General features: G+C 32.2%; 2 protein-coding genes across 7 annotated transcripts; both read right to left on the bottom strand.

Annotated features, from left to right (window-relative positions):
- Positions 1-12: 12 nt before the first annotated feature.
- On the bottom strand, positions 13-6152 carry LOC146941557 (uncharacterized). Of its 6 annotated transcripts, none has more exons than XM_085755369.1 (9): positions 5643-6152; positions 3856-4586; positions 3457-3633; positions 2966-3058; positions 2203-2385; positions 2003-2105; positions 1725-1904; positions 1047-1552; positions 13-956 (listed from the first exon to the last, which is right to left on the bottom strand). In XM_085755369.1, exons 2-9 carry the CDS (start codon positions 3877-3879, stop codon positions 432-434), a joined length of 1791 nt encoding a protein of 596 aa, XP_085611495.1. In that variant the 5' UTR covers positions 3880-4586; positions 5643-6152; the 3' UTR covers positions 13-431. The 6 variants fall into 6 exon arrangements, with proteins under 6 accessions (XP_085611495.1, XP_085611490.1, XP_085611492.1 ...); XM_085755364.1 differs by having other exon boundaries at positions 2003-2108; positions 4356-4586; XM_085755366.1 differs by having other exon boundaries at positions 1725-1895; positions 2003-2108; positions 4356-4586.
- A 958-nt stretch (positions 6153-7110) lies between these two features.
- Positions 7111-11801, bottom strand: LOC146941556 (Melibiase family protein). The gene is made up of 15 exons (XM_085755363.1): positions 11563-11801; positions 11353-11411; positions 10801-10857; positions 10675-10709; positions 10112-10215; positions 9947-10019; positions 9165-9223; positions 9012-9077; positions 8844-8927; positions 8634-8698; positions 8463-8545; positions 8296-8386; positions 8078-8136; positions 7677-7817; positions 7111-7511 (listed from the first exon to the last, which is right to left on the bottom strand). The coding sequence occupies exons 1-15, from the start codon at positions 11766-11768 to the stop codon at positions 7401-7403; spliced, it is 1293 nt and encodes a 430-aa protein (XP_085611489.1). The 5' UTR covers positions 11769-11801; the 3' UTR covers positions 7111-7400.
- Between the last annotated feature and the right edge of the window lie 13880 nt (positions 11802-25681).

Below are 25681 nucleotides of genomic sequence, written 5' to 3'. Positions count from 1 at the left end.
AAACACCCTTGCTTGTCAAAGATAAATATTCATAGAGGTGTGAAGGTAAAATATCCACATTATTGTACCACATAAATTAAAACTTAAGAGTCATGTATAAAAGAAACCAATGTACAACAACATCACCGGACTTTAGAAGCAGAAATGATAAACTCTTCCTACAGAAAGAGGAGAGCAAGGGGTATGGAGTCTAAAGGCAGAACAAAACTTGTAAACATCCTTACCAAGACTTAATCCCACAAAGTCTATATCAATCAGTAGCAACCGATTATAGTTTCTCCCTAAATCTACATAAAAAAAAAAAAAAGAAAGGAGGAACTGACTATTATCTTCAAGTTGGTATAGTCAGAGAAGAACCTGCAGTAAAAAGCACAACACTCGATGTTATCCTCGATATCTTACAAAATGCCTATAAGTTAATGTCTATATTGTCAACCCATCTTCTTCTCCATCCGAGTACACTTCTCCTTTGCCTGCAATGCCCGACTTGGAACAACTGGTGTAGTAGCGCCTTTAGAGGATGAACCACCGGAATCCTTTTTCCGATCCTTTGTTCCCAATGTCTTAGAGGATGAAACACCAGAATCCTTTTTCTGATCCTTTGTTCCCAAACTCAGTTCTTTCAGGGATTTTGAGACACTGTAAGTTCCGAACTCGATATATATTTGAGGCGATGAAGAATTCTGGTCCTGCTCAGATTGATGAGATGCTGACAAACTGCTGTTGCCAATGCTTGAAAGAACAGGAAAATCTTCCTTTGAGAGCTCAAAGGACTTGGAATTCTCATCATTCATGTCAGTCTCGGGAGGAACCTCTTCTATTTGTTTTCTCTTGGATGAAGCATTATTATTATTGTTGTTGTTGTTGTTGTTGTTATTATTATTATTATTATTCGCACGGCTGGATCTCCTTGGCATGGACCCTCTTGCACGGGCGTTCCAGTAGGTAGTAAGAGTCTGAGTCAGAAACATCCAAAAACATTTAGGATGATATAATCATTTATCATAATATAATATAAATAAAGTTTGAAAACAAAAGCAATTTACCATGTCAGGTATGTAAGTCCCTGTTCCTCGCGATTTCCCTATTTCTTCAAGGCCATAAGTTGGCTGTGGAGGAACATTCGGATGAAAGAAAGTCTGACTCGGCACATATAAATCAGCACCTCTATGATAATACATATACCAGTTTTGTTGTGGTGCAAGCATATCAGCATCAAATTGCGGTGCAAGCATATCAGCATCAAATTGTGGTGATGAGGGACTGGGCTGTGCAACGAGCGGCATGGCATAGTTACGATACAACTGAACGTATTTTAAGCCGCCATAGTAACTGTCACAGTCTCCAACAAGGACAGGCTCTTCAGATTTTCCAGTACCAAATGCAGGAATAGGAACATCAATATCAGGCCTTTGTCCTTTCCCATTTCTATTCAAGGTGTTCATGAAAAACACCTCAAGTGCTCCACCCATTCTTTGTCCTGGAAGCTTAAGGATCTCCTTAAGCTTTCGAGCACCAAACCTAAGAGCGAATCCAATTCGATGTAAATTGCCTGCAGGACAAAGGTAAAAGGTTGACAAGTGTATGTAAATGAACTCCAAGCCCAGACGCATTTGTCACTAGCAATTACAGATGTGGTTTTCACTAAGTTGGCTTATTAAGCAATTAAAATACAAATAAAAATATTCACCGTAATCAATTGATGCTTTAATGTGAAAAATTACCTTTGTTGACACTGCGGCCTAGGTTGTTGTCATTTTTTAGAGGATCCAAGATGTTAATGTACTTGATGGAAAATTCACGAGGCGAAGTCTCGGATGCCTTTGGAACAAAGCACATATCCCTGTAATTTTTCAGAAGCTCTTTACTGAGCAAGAACTCACCTCCATCGCATTCTGATTTCTCTGCGACAAGCAGGTTGGTATCAAGGAGCGAAGATCATAAACAATCTAATTAAAACATTAATGTATCCAATGACTTATGCAGCCCCATTAACACTTACCAACAATTTCTGGTAGGGAGGATAAGGCTTGTGGACCATATACGGTGACATAATTCTTCTCCCAGTCAAATGTGCTGTAGTAGTCCAAAAATCTGTACAGCACCTGCTAGTAGCAGTAGTTCGGTGGTTTATGTCTTTATGTAGATGTAAATACAAATGCTGAAAGGGTTCAAAGAATATTAACAGAAGACATAACTCACCTCTAGAGGACCGCGCACTGATGAATGAAAACAGTTGATAATATATAAAACCAATATTTCAACTGCATATGTTGAGAGCAGGCCATGGTGTGCACCAAGAATTCGGCTCTCATAATAGCACCAGGCTTTGACTAAGATTATACTTTGTTTGAAGACATGGTTTTTCCCGACAAGTTGGTCAACCTGAGAATTTGTTTTTAAATGAAAAAAAGAATTAGCAAAGCCTGAATATGAGCAGGACATTTTTTTAAAAAAAATTCAATGGAAAAAGAGAGCATAAAGAGGCTAAATAAACAATTAACTCAGTGATGAGTTGAGACCATTGCAACAATCTGACTGAATAGAGGCACACAATTTAATTGACAGTATTCGCTATGTGAATATTACAGAAAATGAGTCAAAAATGACAACAAGAAAGTCAAGTAGTAGAAACTGTAGGAATGGAAGGGGAAGGGGAAGCAAAATCAAATATCAAATATAAAAAAAAAAATCACAGAAAAATGAGTCAAAAAAGACAGGCAAATGTATATAAAAATTTAATGTAAATGGGAATCCTAACACGGCATAAGATATAATTTCATATATTTTCTACTTAGACCAACTAACCACATTAGTTCTACTCAACAATCAAGTGCCTGCTTTATATAAACTGTACAAACTAACAGGAACACGAGGGAAATTTAAGCTATAGATATTAAGCACACGGTATATTCAACTCAGAACATAAACTAGTTGTAAATTAATTAGCAAAAATAATATTTACCTGCTCCAGAAAGCGCAGAGCATAGAGTCCAGCCATCTGATTAAAGGAGATGTCAACTGCAATATTTTTCACTGTGCATTTGACAACCCTTACCTGCAGTCCAATTGCCAAACATAAAAAGGAAGTCTTATAAAGTCGAGAGATATAATTATATTGAAAACATTAAACACAATTTTCCAATCAGGAAAACCGAGAAAAAGAGAAAAAGTGAATATAAAAAGTAAAGCGATAACTGCAGTGGAAACACTCCTTTTTCACATAGGATGTAAATGTAACATTTCAAAAATAATATATATAGCGTTATATAGTTGTCATTTCTTTTAATTATTTCTACTAATTTTCAATTTAAACTCAACATATATAGAACTTACAATCCAAAAAACAGCAAATGAAAAATCTTAAACGCTATTTCAGAGGTTAGATAAATGAAAATTCTAAGAAATCAGAATTCAATAACTATAGCAGCTTAAATAGAAATGTTGTTTAGAAACCTGCGCACGTATTTGTTGTATGTCTTTTACTTGGTACTCATGGTCCTCTCCACTTTCAAGTAGATTGCATACAGCTTGTACCAAATCATCTTCAACACTTTCATGACTGAGAACTGTCAAGTCAATATCTCCATCTGGAAGATAGGTTTTTAGTGGGACTGATCCAAACACGAATACCTGCAGTTAACCCATAAAAGATAATATGTTTATTACGGACACCACTGTAATGGTATACACATGATGAGACCAATTTGTTTTCGGCACCTTAAAGCTTTTGAAATTTAAAGATATAAAACATCAATAAATTTGGAATGGAGGCAAGTACTTTTTTCAAAATAGTGTCAAATTCTTTAAATCAACAAATGTTCACCAGAGTAAATAAATAATTGTGAAACTCACCTCAATATTATTCAATTGAAGCATTTCAAACTTGATTATCAGTAGACAGAATTAAAAACTGTATGTGCCAAAAAACTATGTAAACATTATTAAGATTTGCAACTTTACAAGGTATGGGAGGGAGGTGGTTGGGGGCTTTAGGTTTGACACCTTTTAAAATTCAGCTACAAAGTTTAGGCTGACATGGGACAATATTTGCTGGCATGCTTCCGATATTGTGCAGTATCATATTATATGAGTTGGAAAAAGGTTTTATTTTCTGCTCAAGGTATGAGGAAGTGCATGGTGTAAAGGAAGGAAACATAGAAAGCAAAAAGGGAAATGGAATTTCAACCAATCAATTTTAAACAGCAATCAAAGCAAAAAACATCAAAAAACACCCAACCAAATCCATGGGAAAGAAAGCAACTTTGATTAAAAGAAGAGAATACCAAATACATAACCCACTCCTACAACAATCGAAGGTTAAAAGTATGATAACTGAATCAAAATATTCAAACCTCTCCCCCATAGTAACCTCCAATCAGCCTCTGAACAAAATCAATAATCCTCTTTCTGTTCGCCTCAGAAACAACATTTGGTTGAATTGTGCATAGTACTTCCCGGGCCCTCTCTTCAGCCATAAACCAAAGCTCCTCATCCATTGAGAACAGCTGTTGGTTAAGCAAGGAGTATGGTAACACATTTTGTTGTATAGTACCCATTGCTGCCAATCTCAAAACTCAGATATCCTGCAAACAAAACCAAAACAACAAACCAAAGGTTAAATAACACTACAAATACAACAGTGAGTGTGCTAGCTAGAAAATGTTGAAGAGTGATGAAGTACTAACAAGGAAATGAATGGTTACCAAACACTAACATCAACACTGAACGTAGACACCGAAAATAATTTAGGAAAATGTAAGTAATTGAATGTAACCATTTAACACTGAACCGACACAAGTAGGACACCGGACACAAATTCGAGCTGAAGGGTTGGTACTACATAAGTAAAAACAAACCAAAACAAAATGGAAAATGTGTATGCTCACAACTTGAGTGAGGTTGTGAGGTGGAGCAACTGAGATAGGGGTTAATATCAAGGATGGGTTATTTCCAGAACAAACACGCTGGATCACTTAGTTTGACCCATTCTACAAGAGTTCGTGTAAACAAGTTGACTCAATTTTCAAACCTAGAATTATAATTTCGTACAATTGTACGAGTCAGCTCAAGACTTTGACAATCACAGTTACAAAATCATTAGGGCATATATTGAACAGAAACCTAAACCAATTCAATTGAAGAACTTCATAGCTAGCCATACAAATCTATAAAATCAAGCAGTTCATAAACCCTAAAGTGAATTTAACAAGGCTTGTAGCATAAACTAATCAATTATCAGTAAGTGAATAGATCCAGCAGTCCAGCTACAAAACAGGTATAGGCACAGGAACAAAGTTGCAGAATCAACTTAAACAAGTTTCAATTTCAGATGTTACAGCATATATCACAAACATGACATAAAAGAGAATAACACCAGAAACCCTAGCTCCAAACCAAATAAACAAAAAATAGTTTTTTGAAATAAAAAATCAAATTTTTTTTTTACACAATCATCCAAACAATGAGAACGACATAACAAGCTATATTGAACAACAATTAACAATTTTTTAAATTATTTTTTAATAAAATGAAAAAACAATTTTTTGGGTCAAAAATGAAACCCATTAAGTCCAATCACAAGAATTTAGCCTCTGATCAACACAAGTTCATAGAATCATAAAAAAAGAGAGTGAATTTACCTCAAAAACCAAAAAAGGTTTCAGCCAAGGTAGACAGAATCGTGATCCAACTCGCCGGAATGGTAATCTGGTGGAAGCGGCCGGAATCGCCGCGAAAACGAGTGGGAACGGTGGAATCGAGCGTCTCGGCCGATTCTGTGCGTCTTCCTCACAATTCCGGGTTCGTGTGTCGGGTTGACGACCCGGTTACTTAAAAACAGAGAGAAAAAAAATGTTTTCTTCGATACTCTGTATTTGTGTAACGTTTTTGGTGAATAATTATTCCAATTAATTGACGAAAACTTTCCCAATACTCCCATTAATTGTCAGTGTTTATTTTTACCAAATTAATATGTCGTTTTGCTTCTTCTTTTTTCTATACTTCTAAGTTCTATGTCGTTTTGTAGCTAGAACACTCGCAGTTGTATTTGTAGTGTTATTGGCAGCAATGGGTACTATACAACAAAACGTGTTATCGTTCTCCTTACTTGCTATGGGGGAGAGGTTTGAATATTTTGATTCAGTTTTCGTAATTTTAACCTTCGATTGCTATTCAAAGTTGCCTTTGACCAGAAAATAAAACTTTTTTCCAACTCATGATATGATACTGCACAGTATCGGAAGCATGCCAGCAAATGATTTTTCCATCCCATAAATCTTTAATATTCATTTCATACCAGCACAGTATCGAAGACTGTCCCATGCATTCCATACCATAAATCTTTAATATTTCATTTTGGGCACAAGTTGCAACTATAAAGACATATGCACATAAATAGCGTGTCATAAGATAGGGACCCGTAAGATAACTTTTCTCTCATCTTCACATTAGTTCAACTCTCTCTTGATTAATAGATAGATCGGACAAATTGAGCAGGGCTCGATCAATGTATCGTTGTTGTAGTTGCAACATCACATATCAACATCAATATAGAATGATGTTGAAAAAATTATTAGCCCAAGGCGTTACTTTGTCGTTGATGGTTTGTTAGATGAAAGAGTTGTCAACTTAATAACGAGTTGGGTTTTGTGTAGACTTATCAATCGAACAATTATCAATCAATGTTCATCTCATTAATGCATTGATGATGGTCATATTGTCATTAGTGTATCATATATCAATTGGGAACCCATTTGTGATAACTTATTGTACAACGTATAATCTGTATCCTCTATGAAAAGTGAGAATGATTGGAAGTCTCTCGCGTTTCTGAACACATGGGACGCAAAAGTTTACTAACATAGAGAAATTACAATTAAAATTAAATATGCAACCTTTGTTTAGGGGATTTAAATATGTGACTTTAAAAATAATTACGATGAAAGTCAAATGTTTTGAATTATCTGACAGTTATGATTAATTGGCAATGTACCAAAACAAAATTACACTCACAGAGTATATGAATTAAATTTATATCAATACCTTTTAAGAAGAGAAACTAAAAAAAATCATGCTAAAAAACTCTAAATTATCATGTTCTCTCTTTGGTTTTACCATAATCTTCACACAATACGTTTTAAAAACATCATAAATCCATCCGGGGCCACATTTTGGACATAAATCATGTGATCATGATTCATGAGTAGACACACCATCATATATACAGTACACAATTTATTTGTGATGGAAGACTTAATTTCTAGTAACAACAAAAGATTTTGAAAACAAAATTAAAAATAGACAATAAACAAGCGTAGATTCATTGAGTTGATGAACATCCTGCCATGCTCATTTTGGATTTACAAATCGACCAAAACCCATAGGTGGGTGAAGTAGATCTACTGTGCAGAGTAAGATGCTGTAGATGGAGTGAAAATGTACAGTTCACATGCGTGAGAATCAACTCGAGCACTGAATGATGAGACTGCATCGCCATTTATTACCTTATGCTGCAAAATAGTGAAGGGACAAAAACTTTTGAGGCAACAATTCCTTAAATACTAAAAGTAATTAGACGGTAGAAAATAAGTTTAGAAAATAGGTAAACCGTTTAGCCAACTAAGAACAAATGGAAAGACTGCTTAGAGCAGTTGCGCGTGGCTAAGCAAAATTACCTGCCACAAATCCCTTACAGAAACATGAATTCCAGATTCAAGCCCAAGTGCTTCCCATGATGCTGTTATAGTCGCAACTTTTGAGCATCGATTCCAAAGAGCAACAACCAAACGATTTCCTGATAAAGGACCTGCCCAGACCTGTAAATAAATATGTAAAACTAAGGCGAACATACTTCAAGCTCGTAGTACTATAACTTTAAGTTGGGCAAAGATCCAGTTTGGACTAGCTTCTAACTTCTATACTCGGATATTTTCAATTAAAATAAGTGTATGGCCAGTTGTGGAAAAATAATTTCAGACTTCTAGATATTTATGGAGAAGTCAAATGAGATATTATAAACCAAAAGACCCAAAATTTATCGCGTAGACGCACTATGAAGTGATACTTGATAGATTACCTGACTACAACCATCTATTCCAGCAACTTGAACTTTCCTTCCTTGGACTCCAAGTGAGTCTGCAGAGAGACATACAATCAGAAACCTTACTCATTTAACCTTTTTGAATAAGATAAATGAAAAAATTATACACCAGGTAACAATATAAACAAGAATAACACAGAAAAGCCTTAAGCATCAACTTATATTAAAAAAAAAAAAAAAAAAGGTGGTGAGACCTTGATTTACAGCAATGACTTCTTTATTGCTTAAAATTTCGAATGTTTCGGCGGTCATATTTCTTACATCGCAACCAATCAAAAGAGGAGCCTGCACACACAAGTTCACAATCTTTAACATGAAAAAATTCAGCCATAGTATTGTTATTATGAACAAAAAACAACACCTTTGCTAAAGCCCATATGCTGAAGTGAGCACGGTATTCCTGGTAAGTCATGCCACCATTGCCAACTTCCAACATATCGGGGTCTGTCGAAGAACAGTAACATGAGAGATAAGTAAGACTGTTTCTGGTTAGCTCTATTTTTTTAATTAAATTTCAAAAAGATAGGTGTACCATTCCATCCTCCAGGACCGGCATATGCAGCCCATCGGTCATTAAGATCAGCAATAGTTGTCATGCTAAACATACAAAAAAAAAACATCATTTTCAGAGTTAGACTACATTATAAACAAAATTTGGACAGGAGAGATATTGATAATTAGTTAAAGTTCCCCAATAAAATGTTGAATGAACCATCTAAAAGTCAAAGTCCAGGATTTTAACCTTGCCCATGTATCATTGATGTCATCGGTTGTGCGCCAACTATTACCAACCGTGCCAGCCCATAGAGCAGGATCGTCAACACCCCTGCAAAAACAATAGTATAATGGGATAATGTATGTCATGTTATCCGTAAGTAACTCATAACAAAAAACAGACACGCCTTATTACCATTCACAGATCGAATAGAAAATTTTACGACCAGTGTCATTGAGGGCATCACGCATAGGTGGATATCTGGAATACATGCAACCACAATGATTCAATTTATATGTACTAGGAATTGTTGCTTTTGCAAAAACTGAGACAGAGACGAGAAAAAACCGTTTTTTTGGAGGAATGCCCAGATTGTAACAATTGTCATACTTCAAATAATCTACGCCCTGATAAAATTATAGAATGGGAGGCGAAAATCACTAATAAACCACAGAAATACATAACCGCAAACTATTTATTTATGAAGCAGCGGTTCCGAAAAGCGCCTCGAGATAAGTCACTAAGATGAATCTACTAATTACAGTATAAAAATGTCCATCTACATTCTACATACTACGAAGAGAGGCAATTATAATTTTTAGTTAAATTTTTCATGTAACAAGACCAAGTTTAGGTATCATTTTACCGTTTCCTTTTGAGTTGTGCTGCTTCTAAGAATCTAACTATGACACAGTGGACATAATATCTATGGAGGCCTGGGTCACCGCAAAAGTGTGAAGTTCCAAGAAGATCATCTTTGCACAAATTTCAATCATTTCAATGATTGATAACTATTAAGGCATAATTTTCCATTCATTTTCATTTAAGAATTCCATTAAACGATTTAACATCGTATCTAGGCCAAATTCAGTTTGGTGTTAATGATGTCTCAAATGAGAACATCATATCCAAAGGCTGGTTTTATTTCCTTAAAAAATCCAACAGACACCATAAAAAGATATATTATGCTGCAAAGCTAAATTATTTACATCAGATGTAATTTAAACCTGGCGTAACCCGTGAAATGCACACATAGAATAAAAGTGAATGAACAACACTTCTATTCTTAGGACCTCTACAAAGTCCAGGACACATAAAGAGTATCTGTAAATGAGATATTAGAATCTAACCCAAGAGGCAAATAAATCTGCATCACCATTTTCGTGGAAAATTGATCCTGGTCGGACTTGACATGTAAAAGCCCTAAGTAGGAAGTGAAAAAGTTAGTCATAATGAACATGGGATTAATAATGAGTCAAAAATCTGCCATGTCTAATTTTGTGAAAGTAGTCTACCCAGCATCAGAATATATGCCAAGCTTGAGTCCCTTCCCATGGACATAATCGGCAAGTGCTTTGATTCCTGATGGAAATGTCTTACGATCAGGGACCAGGTCACCCTACACTTCCAAATCAAATATAGTAAGGAACAACATAAATTTACAGAGAGAATGTTTGAATAATTGACTTTTAAGCTTTGCTATAAAACAACTTATCCACATAGAAATTGAATAGTGCATGCAATCAACTAATCAAATATAAGATTCGCTCTTTCACACTAGATTAAACATTAAAGACAAAAAACACACCAGCACATCGGATGCATAAAGTAAGTATTCAAATTGACACGCATAACATTTTATTTCTTAAATATATCAAAGGACTTGCTATTTATATCTATTTTCTGTAATACCACTTAGCCAAAACATAACATTAACATATGACAATTGAAAAAGTTTTCCTCATCCAATTGAAAGTCAGGATAGACAACATTAAAATTCGACAAGTATATACGACAAGAGAACATAATAGCCCTCAAGTATATTCAGTGATATCAAAAGGAACAAAGTTTAGCTGACCTTTAAATTTCTTGTCGCAGAAGACCAGCAATCGTCTGCACATTGTAAATTGTAACATCAAATATATAAATATAGAATAGGTGACCCACTGTTACAATTTTAATATTGGACATACCAGATCAGTACCTATATTGACGTACACATAACCCAACTTGGCCAACCCAGTTGATACCAGTGCATCAGCTGCAAGGATATAATAGATATCAGTACAGTAGATATCAATTACATAGAAAAAAAAACTGAATTACTGATTGTATTGCCAAACATATATATCACTCTTAACGGCGAAGACTTCCTTTTGACTTAATAAAGAACTTTTTCATTATCCTTCATCAAGATTTTATTTTGCATTTGAAAATCTTGATGAAGGATAATGAAAAAATTCTATATCAAGTCAAAAGGAAATATTCGCCGTTAATCATCATAACAATCCATCTACGCGCTAGACACTGTTCGAGTAAACAGCCTAATTAAGCACTTATAGCATAAGCTCTTACTATATAAGTGCTTAAGTACAAGTTATTTCTATGACAAAAAGTAAAATTAAGTCAAACTATTTCATATAAGCTATAAGTTGTTCTATAAGTATTATGGAGAAGTTATTGAAATAAGTTGAAAACATATTATGGTGTCCATAAGACTTGTCAAGCTTGAATAAGTCAAAGAAAAGAAGAAAACCTGTTTCCTTAATAACCGTTTCATTGATATTGCATGCAAAGAAGTTCCAGCTGTTCCATCTACACGACACCAAATCATCATGTCACATAAATCATCGCAAACACGTGACTATGAAAAATAAAATAAAATTGAATTCTGGATGAACTGAATTGAATTGAATGAACCATAAATTTATTTGATCAATTGAAAACAAAAGAGATAGAAACAAACCCCATCTGAGGTGTAAGAGCCAAACCATTACTAAGCTGAAAGACGCCATAGTTTGAAGTATCATAAATAGAGTGAAAATTTGATCTGAAAAAGGGTTTTCCGTAATTTTGCAAGAGAGGTTGTACAACTCTTGCTGACACAAAAACAGAGGAAACATAGATGAAAAGAATGAACAAGTGAACCAAAACACTTTTGTTGAAACCCATTAGTAACAAAACAGTTTCAAAGCGATGTAAAATGAAAAGTGCAATGCAACACGGTCACAGGATATAAATCGAATCTTAGGAACTGTCTGGAATGGAAGACAACTTGTTTCTCAATGACTTGCCGGTTGCCACATAAGTATATTCATGTTAATTTTATTTTCCTTCATTATTTTTCTATGTAGTTTTTTTCTTTGGTAGTTTAGAATAGAGGTGTCAATATCACGGGGCCTTGAAGTTTTGGCCCCAGCCCACATAGTAATGGGGCTTAAAAATCCACAAGATTAAAAGGCCCACATTCATGCAAGCCCACAAATCAAAAGCCCTCAAGGCCCCAAGCCCCAAAATTTCTACAAACATTTTCTTTTAAAGTTTTTTTAAAAAAAAAAAAAAAACTATTTTTAAAGTTTTTTTTTTATTCAAAACAACTTATTTATACAAAATAGCTTATTACGATTTCATTTTAAAAAACAACTTATTCAAAACAACTTATTTATGCAAAACAACTTATTTATACAAAACAACTTATTTATGCAAATCAGCTTATTTGAAACAACTTATTTATACAAAATAGCTTATTTGTGCAAAACAGCTTATTCAAAACAACTTATTTATACAAAACAGCTTATTTGTGCAAAACAGCTTATTCAAAACAGCTTATTTATACAAAACAGCATATTCCAATTTAATTTTAAAAAATAACTTATTCAAAACAGCTTATTTATGCAAAACAACTTATTCAAAACAGCTTATTTATGCAAAACAACTTATTTATGCAAAAACAGCTTATTCGAAACAACTTATTTATAGAAAACAGCTTATTTGTGCAAAACAGCTTATTCAAAACAGCTTATTTATACAAAACAGCTTATTTGTGCAAAACAGCTTATTCAAAACAGCTTATTTATGCAAAACAGCTTATTCGAAACAACTTATTTATACAAAATAGCTTATTAGTGCAAAAGAGCTTATTCAAAACAACTTATTTATACAAAACAGCTTATTTGTGCAAAACAACTTATTCAAAACAACTTATTTATACAAAACAGCTTATTTGTGCAGAACAGCTTATTTATACAAGTTGTTTTGAATAAGCTGTTTTGCATAAATAAGCTGTTTTGCATAAATATGTTGTTTTGCATAAATAAGTTGTTTTTAATAAGTTGTTTTTTAAAATGAATTCGTAATAAGCAGTTTTGTATAAATAAGCTGTTTTGAATAAGCTGTTTTGCACAAATAAGCTGTTTTGTATAAATAAGTTGTTTTGAATAAGCTGTTTTGCACAAATAAGCTATTTTGCATAAATAAGTTGTTTTGAATAAGCTGTTTTGCACAAATAAGCTGTTTTGTATAAATAAGTTGTTTTTAATAAGTTGTTTTTTAAAATGAATTCGTAATAAGCAGTTTTGTATAAATAAGCTGTTTTGAATAAGCTGTTTTGCACAAATAAGCTGTTTTGTATAAATAAGTTGTTTTGAATAAGCTGTTTTGCACAAATAACCTATTTTGCATAAATAAGTTGTTTTGAATAAGCTGTTTTGCACAAATAAGCTGTTTTGTATAAATAAGTTGTTTTGAATAAGCTGTTTTGCACAAATAAGCTGTTTTGCATAAATAAGTTGTTTCGAATAAGCTGTTTTGCACAACTAAGCTATTTTGTATAAATAAGTTGTTTCGAATAAGTTGTTTTTGCATAAATAAGTTGTTTTGCATAAATAAGCTGTTTTGAATAAGTTGTTTTGCATAAATAAGCTGTTTTGAATAAGTTATTTTTTAAAATTAAATCGGAATATGCTGTTTTGTATAAATAAGCTGTTTTGAATAAGCTGATTTGCACAAATAAGCTGTTTTGTATAATAAGTTGTTTTGAATAAGCTGTTTTGCACAAATAAGCTATTTTGTATAAATAAGTTGTTTTGAATAAGCTGTTTTGCACAAATAAGCTATTTTGTATAAATAAGTTGTTTCGAATAAGCTGTTTTGCATAAATAAGCTGTTTTGAATAAGTTGTTTTGCATAAATATGTTGTTTTGCATAAATAAGTTGTTTTGAATAAGTTGTTTTTTAAAATGAATTCGTAATAAGCAGTTTTGTATAAATAAGCTGTTTTGAATAAGCTGTTTTGCACAAATAAGCTGTTTTGTATAAATAAGTTGTTTTGAATAAGCTGTTTTGCACAAATAAGCTATTTTGTATAAATAAGTTGTTTCGAATAAGCTGTTTTGCATAAATAAGCTGTTTTGAATAAGTTGTTTTGCATAAATATGTTGTTTTGCATAAATAAGTTGTTTTGAATAAGTTGTTTTTTAAAATGAATTCGTAATAAGCAGTTTTGTATAAATAAGTTGTTTTGAATAAGCTGTTTTGCACAAATAAGCTGTTTTGTATAAATAAGTTGTTTCGAATAAGCTGTTTTGCATAAATAAGCTGTTTTGAATAAGTTGTTTTGCATAAATATGTTGTTTTGCATAAATAAGTTGTTTTGAATAAGTTGTTTTTTAAAATGAAATCGTAATAAGCTGTTTTGCATAAATAAGCTGTTTTGAATAAGCTGTTTTTTAAAATAAGATCGTAGTAAGCTGTTAAGAAAAAAATTATAATATGGGGCTTTATTAGGCCCACAAATAAATAGATTTTATAGTGGGCTTGGCCCCAAATAATTCTTTTCAATTAGGGGGCTTTAATTTAGTGGGCTTGGTGGGGGCTTTTTTAAGTGGGCTTTGAAATTTAGGGCTCTATTGACACCTCTAGTTTAGAAATGACTATAAAACACGTGTTAATTGATGATCATGAATGACGATTATGCTTGCGGATAAGAATCCTCTCGTGTAATATTCTCCGATTCTACAATCATTTTGTCAGTAGGTATAACGTGTCAGTGCCTAAATTTATGCAGCATGATTAAATGGATTTTGATGAATACCAATTTGTCAAACCAAAAAAAAAATTAAATATCTAACTTATTGTACATGGTATTTGGCCCCAAAAATAATCCTAGTGTGAGACTGAGAGAAAGGATCCTTAAGTGGTGGGGCTTGGGTGCCTTTAGCTTCGGTGTCTTTTGGTGTCTTTGTCTCTATCTCTCTCCTAACCAATTATTCTCTCTCATCAAAATAATTTATTTTAAACATTCAATCATCACTCTCTTTCCTCTAAAATATACTAAAGTCACCAAAGTCATCCAACACAAAGTCACTGTAGCCCCACCCATCCTTGAGATATAGAAATGTGGATTAATTATGATCTTTGGATTAAAATAATAGATGCTTGAGATTTAGTGTTAAACGGAAGATGACTCTATAAGTCTATATATATAATCTTTCAAAAAAAAAGTTTATATATATAATGATGATATTATGATATAATTATAAGGCTTAATTGTATGTTTGATCCCTTATGTTTATTTTAGTTTTCAAGTTAGTCCCTTATGTTTTAAAAGTTTTAAGTTGGTCCCTTACGTTTTAAAAGTTTCAAGTTGGTCCAAAACGTTACTCACATTGGAATAAGTTAGTCCATTCCGAGACATGATATTGAGTTTAATAAATCAAAAAAATTTAAAAAAAAGTTTTAAAACTGTTTTTCTAACTAAGTTAAGCTCCATCACCCATATTATCAGCTTGAATCTTTAATCGTTAAGTGACTGAAGGGACTAACTTATTCCAACGTAAGTAACGTTTTGGACCAACTTGAAACTTTTAAAACGTAAGGGACTAACTTAAAACTTTTAAAACATAAGGGACCAACTTGAAACTAAAATAAACATAAGGGATCAAACATGCAATTAAGCCTAATTATAAAGAAAGTCGTGGTTGGTCACAAACACAAATAAAAAACACTTAAACATACATACATACATAAATAAAAATAATTAAAAGATAAAGGTAAAAAATGATGTGATTAATTTTTTTTAATTTTTTTTAATTGTGTGTGCCCAAATGTTTTTCATTTAGGTTTGTGCTCATGGAAGAGTTACTCATAATTATATATGTTTTTGTTTGTCGAATCTTGTATTTCACAAGTGTTATTAAAGTTGAATAGGTACATCTTGGCTAAAGTTGCATTTTACGTTGTTTTCAATAATTTTGGTGTTTTCGGATTTTATAATCCGAAAACTCAAAAACATATTTTAGATTATATAATCCGAACAATTGTAACATTAAAAAATTATGAAGAGTGGAAATAGGGTCGGCCCATAGTCTGTCGAGACTGAATTATGCCACCGTGCCTCAAATTTTTGGGGCCCAAAATATTATTTTTTTATTTGTAAAGCACTAAAATAGTTTTGAGTGTTTGATCATGGGTTCAAGTCTCACTAGATTATATTTTTTTATAATTTTTATTTATAGTGCCTTATTTTTTTTTTTGGAGCCTAGTATTTAATTTTTTTTATATTCCTCAAAAGATTAAAACTAGACCTACGAATTTGTTAAGACGGTCCTGAGTGGAAAAAGACATTCTTATTTAGGTTAGATTTTTTCCTTAATAGCTCTTCTATGTAATGTTACTGGACCTTGTGTTTGGCCTATAGTGTACTTTGCCCAACTATTGTGAGTTAGTTACTTTGCCCAACTATAGTGCGTATTTTCTTAGACTATACTCCCTCCGTCTCACAAAAATTGTCACTTTACCATTTTTTTCTTTTTCTCAAAATAATTGTCACTTTAGAATATCAATGCAACATTTATTATTTTTTTCCATTAATATACCCTTATTTATTGAATTTCATCCAACTTAACTACTCCATTAACTACAATTAATAAGGGTGTTTTAGTAAATGACATTAATTTTACTATCAAAATCAACCTAACTAATCATTTCCTTAATAACCGTGCACAAACCTTAAGGGTGTGTTTGATGGTCAGGATAAGGGGACAGGATATGATACATTAATCATATCTTGCTTAAATCTCATGTTTGATGCACCAAAGGGATAGGATAAAATAAACCATTTTCTTATCTTATCCTGACTTTCCTTTGTAATTTCTATCCTAAGTATAAGCTGGGTTAGAAATTATCCTAATGGGATTAGAAGATCATTCCTTATTTATTATCCTGATATTCTGCCATTTTTAAAATATTGTCATTTTTAAAATAATGATAGCATATATTTTCTATTATAATTAATAACATTCCATTTTTATAATATTTAATTAATTATGAGAGCAATTTTTTCATTTAATTATAATGATATCATGTGCGCATCAAACACATGATAGGATTAATGTTTATCATGTCCTTATCATATCCTATCTCTATCCAGCTTTATATCATATCCTGCCTCTATCCTATCCTGACCATCAAACGGAAACGACTATAATTTAGAGACGGGGGAGCATATAATAGAGGATCTTTTTCCTATTTTTTTTTTGAAGGAAGGATCTTTTTCCTATTTAGAATTATGCTATATACACGCACCCCAACTCTAAGATCAACAATTTAAGTGCTTATAGAGATGGGTTATCCGTACTTTTATAGACACTTCTCTCCTATTTAATTTTGGAGTGAGTTTGGGCCTCCTTATATAAGGGTAGATGTTGAATTTGGGAATTAATGATGCAATTAGTTGCTTGGTTGACGGTTACAGACAACCAGGTCTTATAATCGTCAATTTATGATTGGGTATGGGGACAAAAGTGTTGTGGATAGTGGAAATCTTAAGTTTCTGTCCATTGAAGCCTATTGACCAGTTTTGCATGAGCGTGCAAATAAATATGCGCTTTAGTTTGAACCCATGTTCGATAGTTGATGAACATGTCGAGGATTGCCGAAAGTGTACCAAAAGGGATAGACCGGTGATGGTCCCAAATTCGTAGAATGACCATACCTTAGAACTTATGAAAATAAGTTGAAAAAAGCTTATGAATATTGTAATGAATTGTATTCATAAATTTTCTCAAACGGTCTCACACGCAAAACTTATATCAATAGAGAAACTCAAATAAATCAATTTAATGTATAAAGTAGTATCCCTAGATTCGATTTATTGTACTAGATACAGAATTTTTTAAATGAATCTAAAAAGTAAATTTTCTTATAATTGATACGGAGTAGTAATTACTATTGGACTAGCTGCTGAGATTGTTGATCCTTCTACTTGGTCCAGATGAAGGAACTTTCCCCTTAGGAAGCATGTTGAGGAATGAGGATCAATGTCCCATACGATTTTCCACCGCCTCTTCCCCATACTACTGACATGTGTCCTTCCTTCTCACTTGGAAGTGCGATGTTTGAGGCTTCTGCGAGCTGACTGATACCATTCAAGGGCCTAGCTGATGATGAAGATGACATTAATGATAACAAAATCAGCAGAGTGACCAGCAGAGTCGTTGCAAGCTGGTTTCTGTGTGGCTTAATTACCATTTCTTTACTAATGAATGAGAAAAGTAAGGTATGATGATGGAGAGCAAAATAGTACTATGGGCTAAGTTGTTGTAGCTAGGGTGAGAGAAATATATAATCAATGAAGCTAGATTTAATTTGTGAGAGAAATATATAATCAATGAAGCTAGATTTAATTTGTTTGGATATGCATCGTGAGGTCTGGCTAATATCGATACTTATAAGAAGTATACTATTTTGGGGAAGAGAAGCTTATCCTTAATAAATTCCATTTATTGACCTCCCATGCCATGCCAACTTGGTTTATGACTGACTATAGTTACCATGGTCTTGTTTTTTCTTAGAACTAAGAGGTGTTGTTGATGGGTCAAGATCCTCTCCATTTATAATTTTTTTTTCATTTATTACAATTTGGAGAGAGATATACACATATAAAATAATGATGGTGGGATCTACTTAGTGATAGGACCCACCACTTATTTTTTTTTTTTTTGTCTATCTCACTCCAAATTGCAACAAGTAGAAAAAGTTATAAATGGAGAGGATCTTTACCCGTTGTTGACAAGGTCAAAAGTCAGACCAAGTTTATCGGTCAAGGTATTTAAATCAACAATTGAGATTATTTAAAACCGATTTATTGAATCTGTGATCGCAATTCAACGATTAAGATCTTTCAAAAAAATATTCAACGATTAAGATTTAGGCTAAAGTGCACTTTTCCACCCTTAAGTTTCAAAAACTTGCAATTTTGGCCCCCTAAGTATGAAAACTACAATTTTGCCCCCTTAAGTTTTAGCCCCTTTGCAACTTTGATCCTTTTGGTCAATTTTGACCAAGTCAACACTGATTTGGCATGCCACCTATGTAATTAACCATTTAAAAAAAATAAAAAATGTCAATTATGGACAATTTAAAATTAACCACTTTGATTTTAAATTAACCACTTATGTAATTAACCACTTATTTAAAAATGTCAACGCTGATTTGGCATGCCACCTATGTAATTAACCACTTTGATTTTTTTACTTCAACAATTTAAAATTGACATTTTTTATTTTTTTTAAATGGTTAATTACACATGTGGCATGCCAAATCAGCGTTGACTTGGTCAAAATTGACCAAAAGGATCAAAGTTGCAAAGGGGCTAAAACTTAAGGGGGCAAAATTGTAGTTTTCATACTTAGGGGGCCAAAATTGCAAGTTTTTGAAACTTAAGGGGGAAAAAGTGCACTTTAGCCTAAGATTTATTATTATGGACAGCTATGTGCTTTTATTAATGCCCGAATTTTGGATCCATTAGTTGGTTGATACAATATTTGCAAGTGTACTAATATCGAAGTAATATACTCCCTCCGTTTTAAAATGAGTGTCGCTTTAGCCAATTGCACACAGATTAAGGAATGAAATGAAATAATCATTAGACACAACACTTTTACTAAACTGCCCTTTACTTTTTAAGAAAAAAAACAAACTTAAAGTTGCATTGAAAATTGTGTGAGAGAAAAGTTGGACTATTTATTGAAGGTAAAGTTGGAAGAAAAAAATTAAAGTTGTATTGGAAATGTAAAGTGACATTCATTTTGAAACAAATTTTTTTGGCTAAAGTGAAACTCATTTTGAAACGGAGGGAGTAATTTATAAGATTTGTATCCATAGGGACTGTTTCAACTTTTACTCGGGAATGTCATTATTATTAAGGATGTTTATAAAATGGGGGGTGCAATGAGGCAATTGGTTTGGATTGCAAATGTAAATAAATGGTTAAGGTAAAATTGGTTTGAGAAATAATATGGAGAGATGACTAGGTCATTCGATTCATCTGCTCATCGCTCATTAGCAACCTGTTTCTTAAATCTATGAATGCTATAAAGTTTACGACAAATTAACAAAATAGCTTAGGTCAATCCCTTGATCATAAGCCCTCTTTTCTGATTATAATTCCCTAATCCCTTAGGTGAACCTATAATCATCAAAGGTTTTAAGTCTGTTAATTCAATTATCACAACCTAACAACGCTCCATCCATAGATTGTCCGTTAGATTGAATAATATAGACATTCCCGAGTTACACGCTAGTGTCAATAGTCATATAAACTCTTGAATCAATTATATTGGGTCAAAATCATAAAAGCGTTAAGAACGATTTATACTGAATAAACTAGAATGGAATTCATAAAGATTAAGAGTTACATGTTACATAAACATGAGCTAGAACAGAATCATCTTTTGACCTAATCACAAAGGATTTAGCTACTCATGGCTAAAGCACAAATAACTAATATGAAAGAAGGATTCGTTACATGAAATTGGTAACCAGATATGAGTTTTGATGGTCTCCCACCTTCTCTCCAGATCTCCAGCTCCAAAAGTCAGTTTCTTTCTCCAAAATTTTCAACCCTTCGCTCAGGGTGCAGTTGGGCTTTTATAAAAAAAAAAATCTGATTCGCAAAAATCGTACTACGATGCTTAAAATCGTAGTACGATGGCCTCATTAATTGCATGTCTCCATCAGACGCTCCACCAAATCATAGTACGATGCTTGGAGATCGTACTACGATATTTCCAATGACAAAAGTTCCTCCAGGACGTTCAAAATCGTAGTACGATGCTTCCTTTGCTTGTGCACTTGAAATACGCTTTTTGTAGCTCATAACTCATGCATAATCAATTGTTTATTATAAATATGACCAGAAGGAGTATTATACAACTAGTTACTATGCCCTTTCATTATATTCTTAATTGTGAGCAAGGATCATCTTCATTTATAAAAATAAATGGAGAATGTCATTTAAAAAAATATACACAAAAATAAATTATGGGTCTAATCAATGAGTCGATCCCACCGTCATTAATTTTTTTTCTTAAATTTTGTACTCCCTCCGTTCCTATATGTAAGCACCATTCGCTTCTAATAAAAGGGTGCTTAGATATAGGGACGGAGGGAGTATGTTTTTATCTCTTTAATTGATGTCATACTCGAGAAGAAAAATAATTTAACTGAAAGTGATTTGATCTGTGTCATTGAGACAAAAGCAAGATGAAGCGGATATACACACCTCAAAATTCAAATGAATCGTTTTCTCTAGTTTTTGTCAAATTGTAAGGATCCAATCGTGATGACAAATAAATTTGTTTGCGAGTTTGTACGTGCAACATCAATCTTTGTTTGTATTCTTGACAATTTTCAGATATTGGTCAATGTATGGTAGACCACACTAGAAGTCTAGGACATCAGCCTTCATCTAAAGATCTTTTTAATACAGTACAGTGATATATACTAGATTGAATTAATTTATCTTTAAAAAAAAACGAATGAACTAAAACCATATATTCGTCGGGATTTATATAGGAAGTTGTTCTTAAGTATGTAATCATGTTTAGAAACATATTGTTTTCTGATGCATACCAATTTAGAACCTTTTTTTAGGGAATTTTAGAACTTGAAATTACAAATACGTACTTTTAATTTGGAAAAAATGGCACAAGTCAATTGTTTTGTGAGTGTGAAAGATATAAATGCCTAGAATTGACTCCGTATATGTGTAAGCTGTGTGTAGTGACGTAGTGTCACACAGCACATCCAGACACTAGTGAGTACAGTTAAAATTTCTCAATTTCCACCTTGCAATCCTCTTGATGACCTAAATTTTTGTTAAGAATACCAAAATTAGTAACTTTGCATTGAATTCAACAATTTTTTAACTTTTAAAAAATAAAATTTATCACTTTTTACAATTTTCTAATACAATATTTTTATTCTTGTGCTCTTAATCAATGTCATAAGAGCATTCTTTCGCATTTCCCTTTTTTTGTATACTCTAGAATATCTTTGAATGAGGTAATGTATTTTTTAAAAGAAGTACGTTTTGTTGTTTGGATAATTTTTTCGAGAATTTTCATAGTGATACAAATTTATAAAGTATTATGTTCAAGTTATATATAGAGAATTTTAAATGACACCAAAAAACTATGAATTTTAAGTTTCTTCCTTCTTATAATTTTTTCATATTTTGTAAGTTGGTCCCTATATTTTTTCAAAATTTTCATATCGACCTCTCAAAATTTACAAAAGACCCCTCAAAATTTTGCAATTTGACCCTGTTTTAAAATTTCACAATGGAACTTTTTATTACTTTATCCATATGAAATTATTTAGAAATGAAGGCAATTCAATTTGATTATTTGAATCACCTAATATTATAAATTCTCCAAAAGTATTCAATTACTTCATCTAAACACACCTTTAAGGAAATAGATTCTAAGCAATTTGGAGTTCAGACGAAAAATTAAAGTCTAACCAGTAATTATATCCAAAGTCGACCCTTAGAATATTGATGTCTGATACCCTTAGAATATAGATTACCTACCAGAGACAATTTGACTCGCATAGGTATTATTCCTAATACTGAAATAGCATGTGTAGCTGATTGTGGGATATCAGAATCGGTGCAGCACCTTTTCCTTGGGTGTATGTTATCTAACAGTGTGTGGCAATTCGTCTGGAAATGGATTGGTATTGACTTTGTAGCATCCAATAATATTAGTCATCACTTTGTTCACTTTTCTTGTCTTGTGGGCATGCCGAGATCGACTTTCATATTCTTCAAGGTAATATGGCTAGCTAGTGTTTGGGTTATATGGAAGGAGCAAAATTATCGTGTTTTCAAAAATACGGCTTATGAACCATGGACACTTATTGAAAAGGTTAAACTCAATTCTTTTTTATGGTTAAAATCCAAACATGAGTCCTTTGTATATAGTTTTCATGATTGGTGGAAACACACTCTTTTGTGTATGGGTGTTCACTTGTAACCTTTTAGTGGTTGTTTTGGGTGGTGTCTTTAATTTTATGGCATCAGAGACTTTGTAAATTGGTTTGGGTCAATCATCTTTGCACACATTGTGTGCGGTGAGCTGACTTGTTTATTAACGCATCTCATTTTGGCTTGTTAAAAAAAACGATGCCCTTCAACAGCGGATGCATTCGTAGGAACGCATGGGCTCAAGACCCCGCAAAGTTAAAACAAATTACTTCAAAATATCTTATAGTTTTTATTTTGTTTCCATAAACAAATGAATGTTGTCTATATAAGTAAGTTTTTTCTATAAAAAAAATAAACGTAAAAAGTCATAAAACATAACAAACTAGTACCAATTTTAATGATCCATTCTTCTACTCCCTCCGTTTCAAAATGAGTGTCGCTTTAGCAAAAATAATTTGTTTCAAAATGAATGTCATTCTCACTTTTCAATGTACTATTAATTACTTTTTTCCAATAGTACCCTTAATTATTATTGTCCACACAACTTCCAAAGTATCATATTGTACTTTAATTTATAATGATGACAAATGCATCAATAACTAGCGAAGCTATTTTAGTAAAAATATCATATTTTTGGACAACATTATTCCATTTCTTAATCCGTGTGCAATTGGATAAAGCGACACTCATTTTGAAACGGATGGAGTAATTTTTATAATTTTTTTAAACATTAAACATACATTGTTATACAAAATATATCATATTTTCAAAAGAGACCACCTTACATATTTTTTATGAATAAGTTATATACAATAATATTATGCCCCCAATACAACAAATAAAAAATTTGGATTCTCCCCGTCTTAGTCATATTAGAATCGTATATTAAAGGTAGTTTCTGTAGTTTAAATTTTTCGCATGTTAGGCGTGAAGCCAACCAATCTGCTCATTATTTAACAAAATATGCTCTTAAGAATTTAGATTGCATATGGATTGAAGAAACTCCGCCTTGTATTTCTGCAGTCTCGGCATTTGATTTATTGCGAGACTTTCATTAATGAAATTGTCTTTAACGTCAAAAAAAAAAGACACTTTTGAATATCTTTTTGCCTTCATTTATTCTTTTGTATTTTCTTCTTTTCGTAGAAATAAAAGACACTTTTACACTCCTTCAAAAAAAAAAAAAGACACTTTTACACACATAAGGTACCAAAAATTGCTATCATATACCAATTAATGTATACTATTATAAAAAATTTGCGCAACTCTGAATAGTTATATACTTTCTTCTACATTCTTTATCTTTAATAGAATATTTTTTACTTTTGATTCTTAATGAATCTTAATATATATTTTTTATTATCTATTAAATTCTATATTTATTTCGTATATAAATGAATATATATATATATATATATATATATATGTATGTACATTTATCTATACATATTAGAACTTTTATAATAGAGTTAACATTGAAGAAAATTTGGTGTCCGTTTCTATTTGAGACCCTATACGGTCGCTCATCCCACTATGCTCAGGATACCACTTGAGTCTAATCACTTGGTTATAATCTACATCCATTACTCCTCTATTATATGGTCTATACATATTATAGAGACTTATAGTGGCATAGCTAATTATTCCTCTTTTTTTTTTTTACAAAAAAACTATATCTTTTTTTTTTTTTTTGAACAAGAGCTAACTATAATTTTAAGAGGGGTCAAATATAAAGAAATTAAAAATGAAATAAACTTTTATGAATTTTAATTTTACAATTTTTCCGTTGTTAGTTTTTCATGTAGTTTTTTATAGAGCCGGAAAGTGACGAAACAATAAGAATAATTTATCACTACAAAAAAATAAGAATAATTTATCCATCAAGTAATAATTTTTTCTTTTATATTTCTACTAATTTTTCGCCTATAACATTATATTTTTTCTTTTATATTTCTACTAATTTTTCGCCTATAACATTATTTGAGATAGTTAAGTCTACTTTATTAGAGTGCCTAAATATAAATATACACTTACCTCAAAAAAAAAAATATATACACTTACTTACTTCAAAAAAAATAAAAATATATACACTTACTTATTAAAATAAATAAACTAAAAAAAGAGGTAGCTAGGACTACCCCCATAGCTAGGACTACCCCCAAAGATACATTATTCTCCGGCTCATAAAAATAAAACACGTACATACATTTTTCATCTCACATTTAATCCTCTCATTTTTTCATCTCCTTTTGACCATATTGAGTGAAGTTTATGATCCACAGATAGATTTCAGTAAGTCTTTCATTGTAGATGTAGTTGTGCTTTCTTTATCTGAATTTTAAAATTTCATTAAAATCAACAAATACAAGAGCAATACATCGTCGTCTCCAAATTGCGCATTAGCAAGCTTTAAATGTGAACTGCAATTGCTAATGTACCTCTTTCAAAAGATCTACACATTTCTTTCTCTGCTTCTGTTTTCTACGACAATAAATCAACCATCTATCTTGCCCATAACCCATTTTCATGAACGTATTAAACACGTTGAAATAGATTGTCACATCAAGATTCAATGTGACCTGCTGCGACTATTTCCCATACCATCTGCTACGCAAAAGCGCTGATGTTCTTACAAAACCTTTACACAATCCCTCATTCCTTATTTTCATATCCAAGTTCGTGGCGGCGAGTATATCTAATGATATTACTTAACCGTGTAATTATAGTTAATGTAATGAGATACATCAGTTGGCTTCTTCATTTGGATGCAACAAGCTTGTACTGTATCATAACCTAATTAAACCTAAGACTAACA

Source organism: Medicago sativa, chromosome 3 (assembly GCF_051527215.1).
Source record: "Medicago sativa cultivar Bolivia chromosome 3, Bolivia_mono, whole genome shotgun sequence".
Lineage (NCBI taxonomy): Eukaryota > Viridiplantae > Streptophyta > Magnoliopsida > Fabales > Fabaceae > Medicago > Medicago sativa.
Note: the sequence above shows the minus strand (reverse complement) of the source record. Positions and strands in the feature narration are given on the sequence as shown.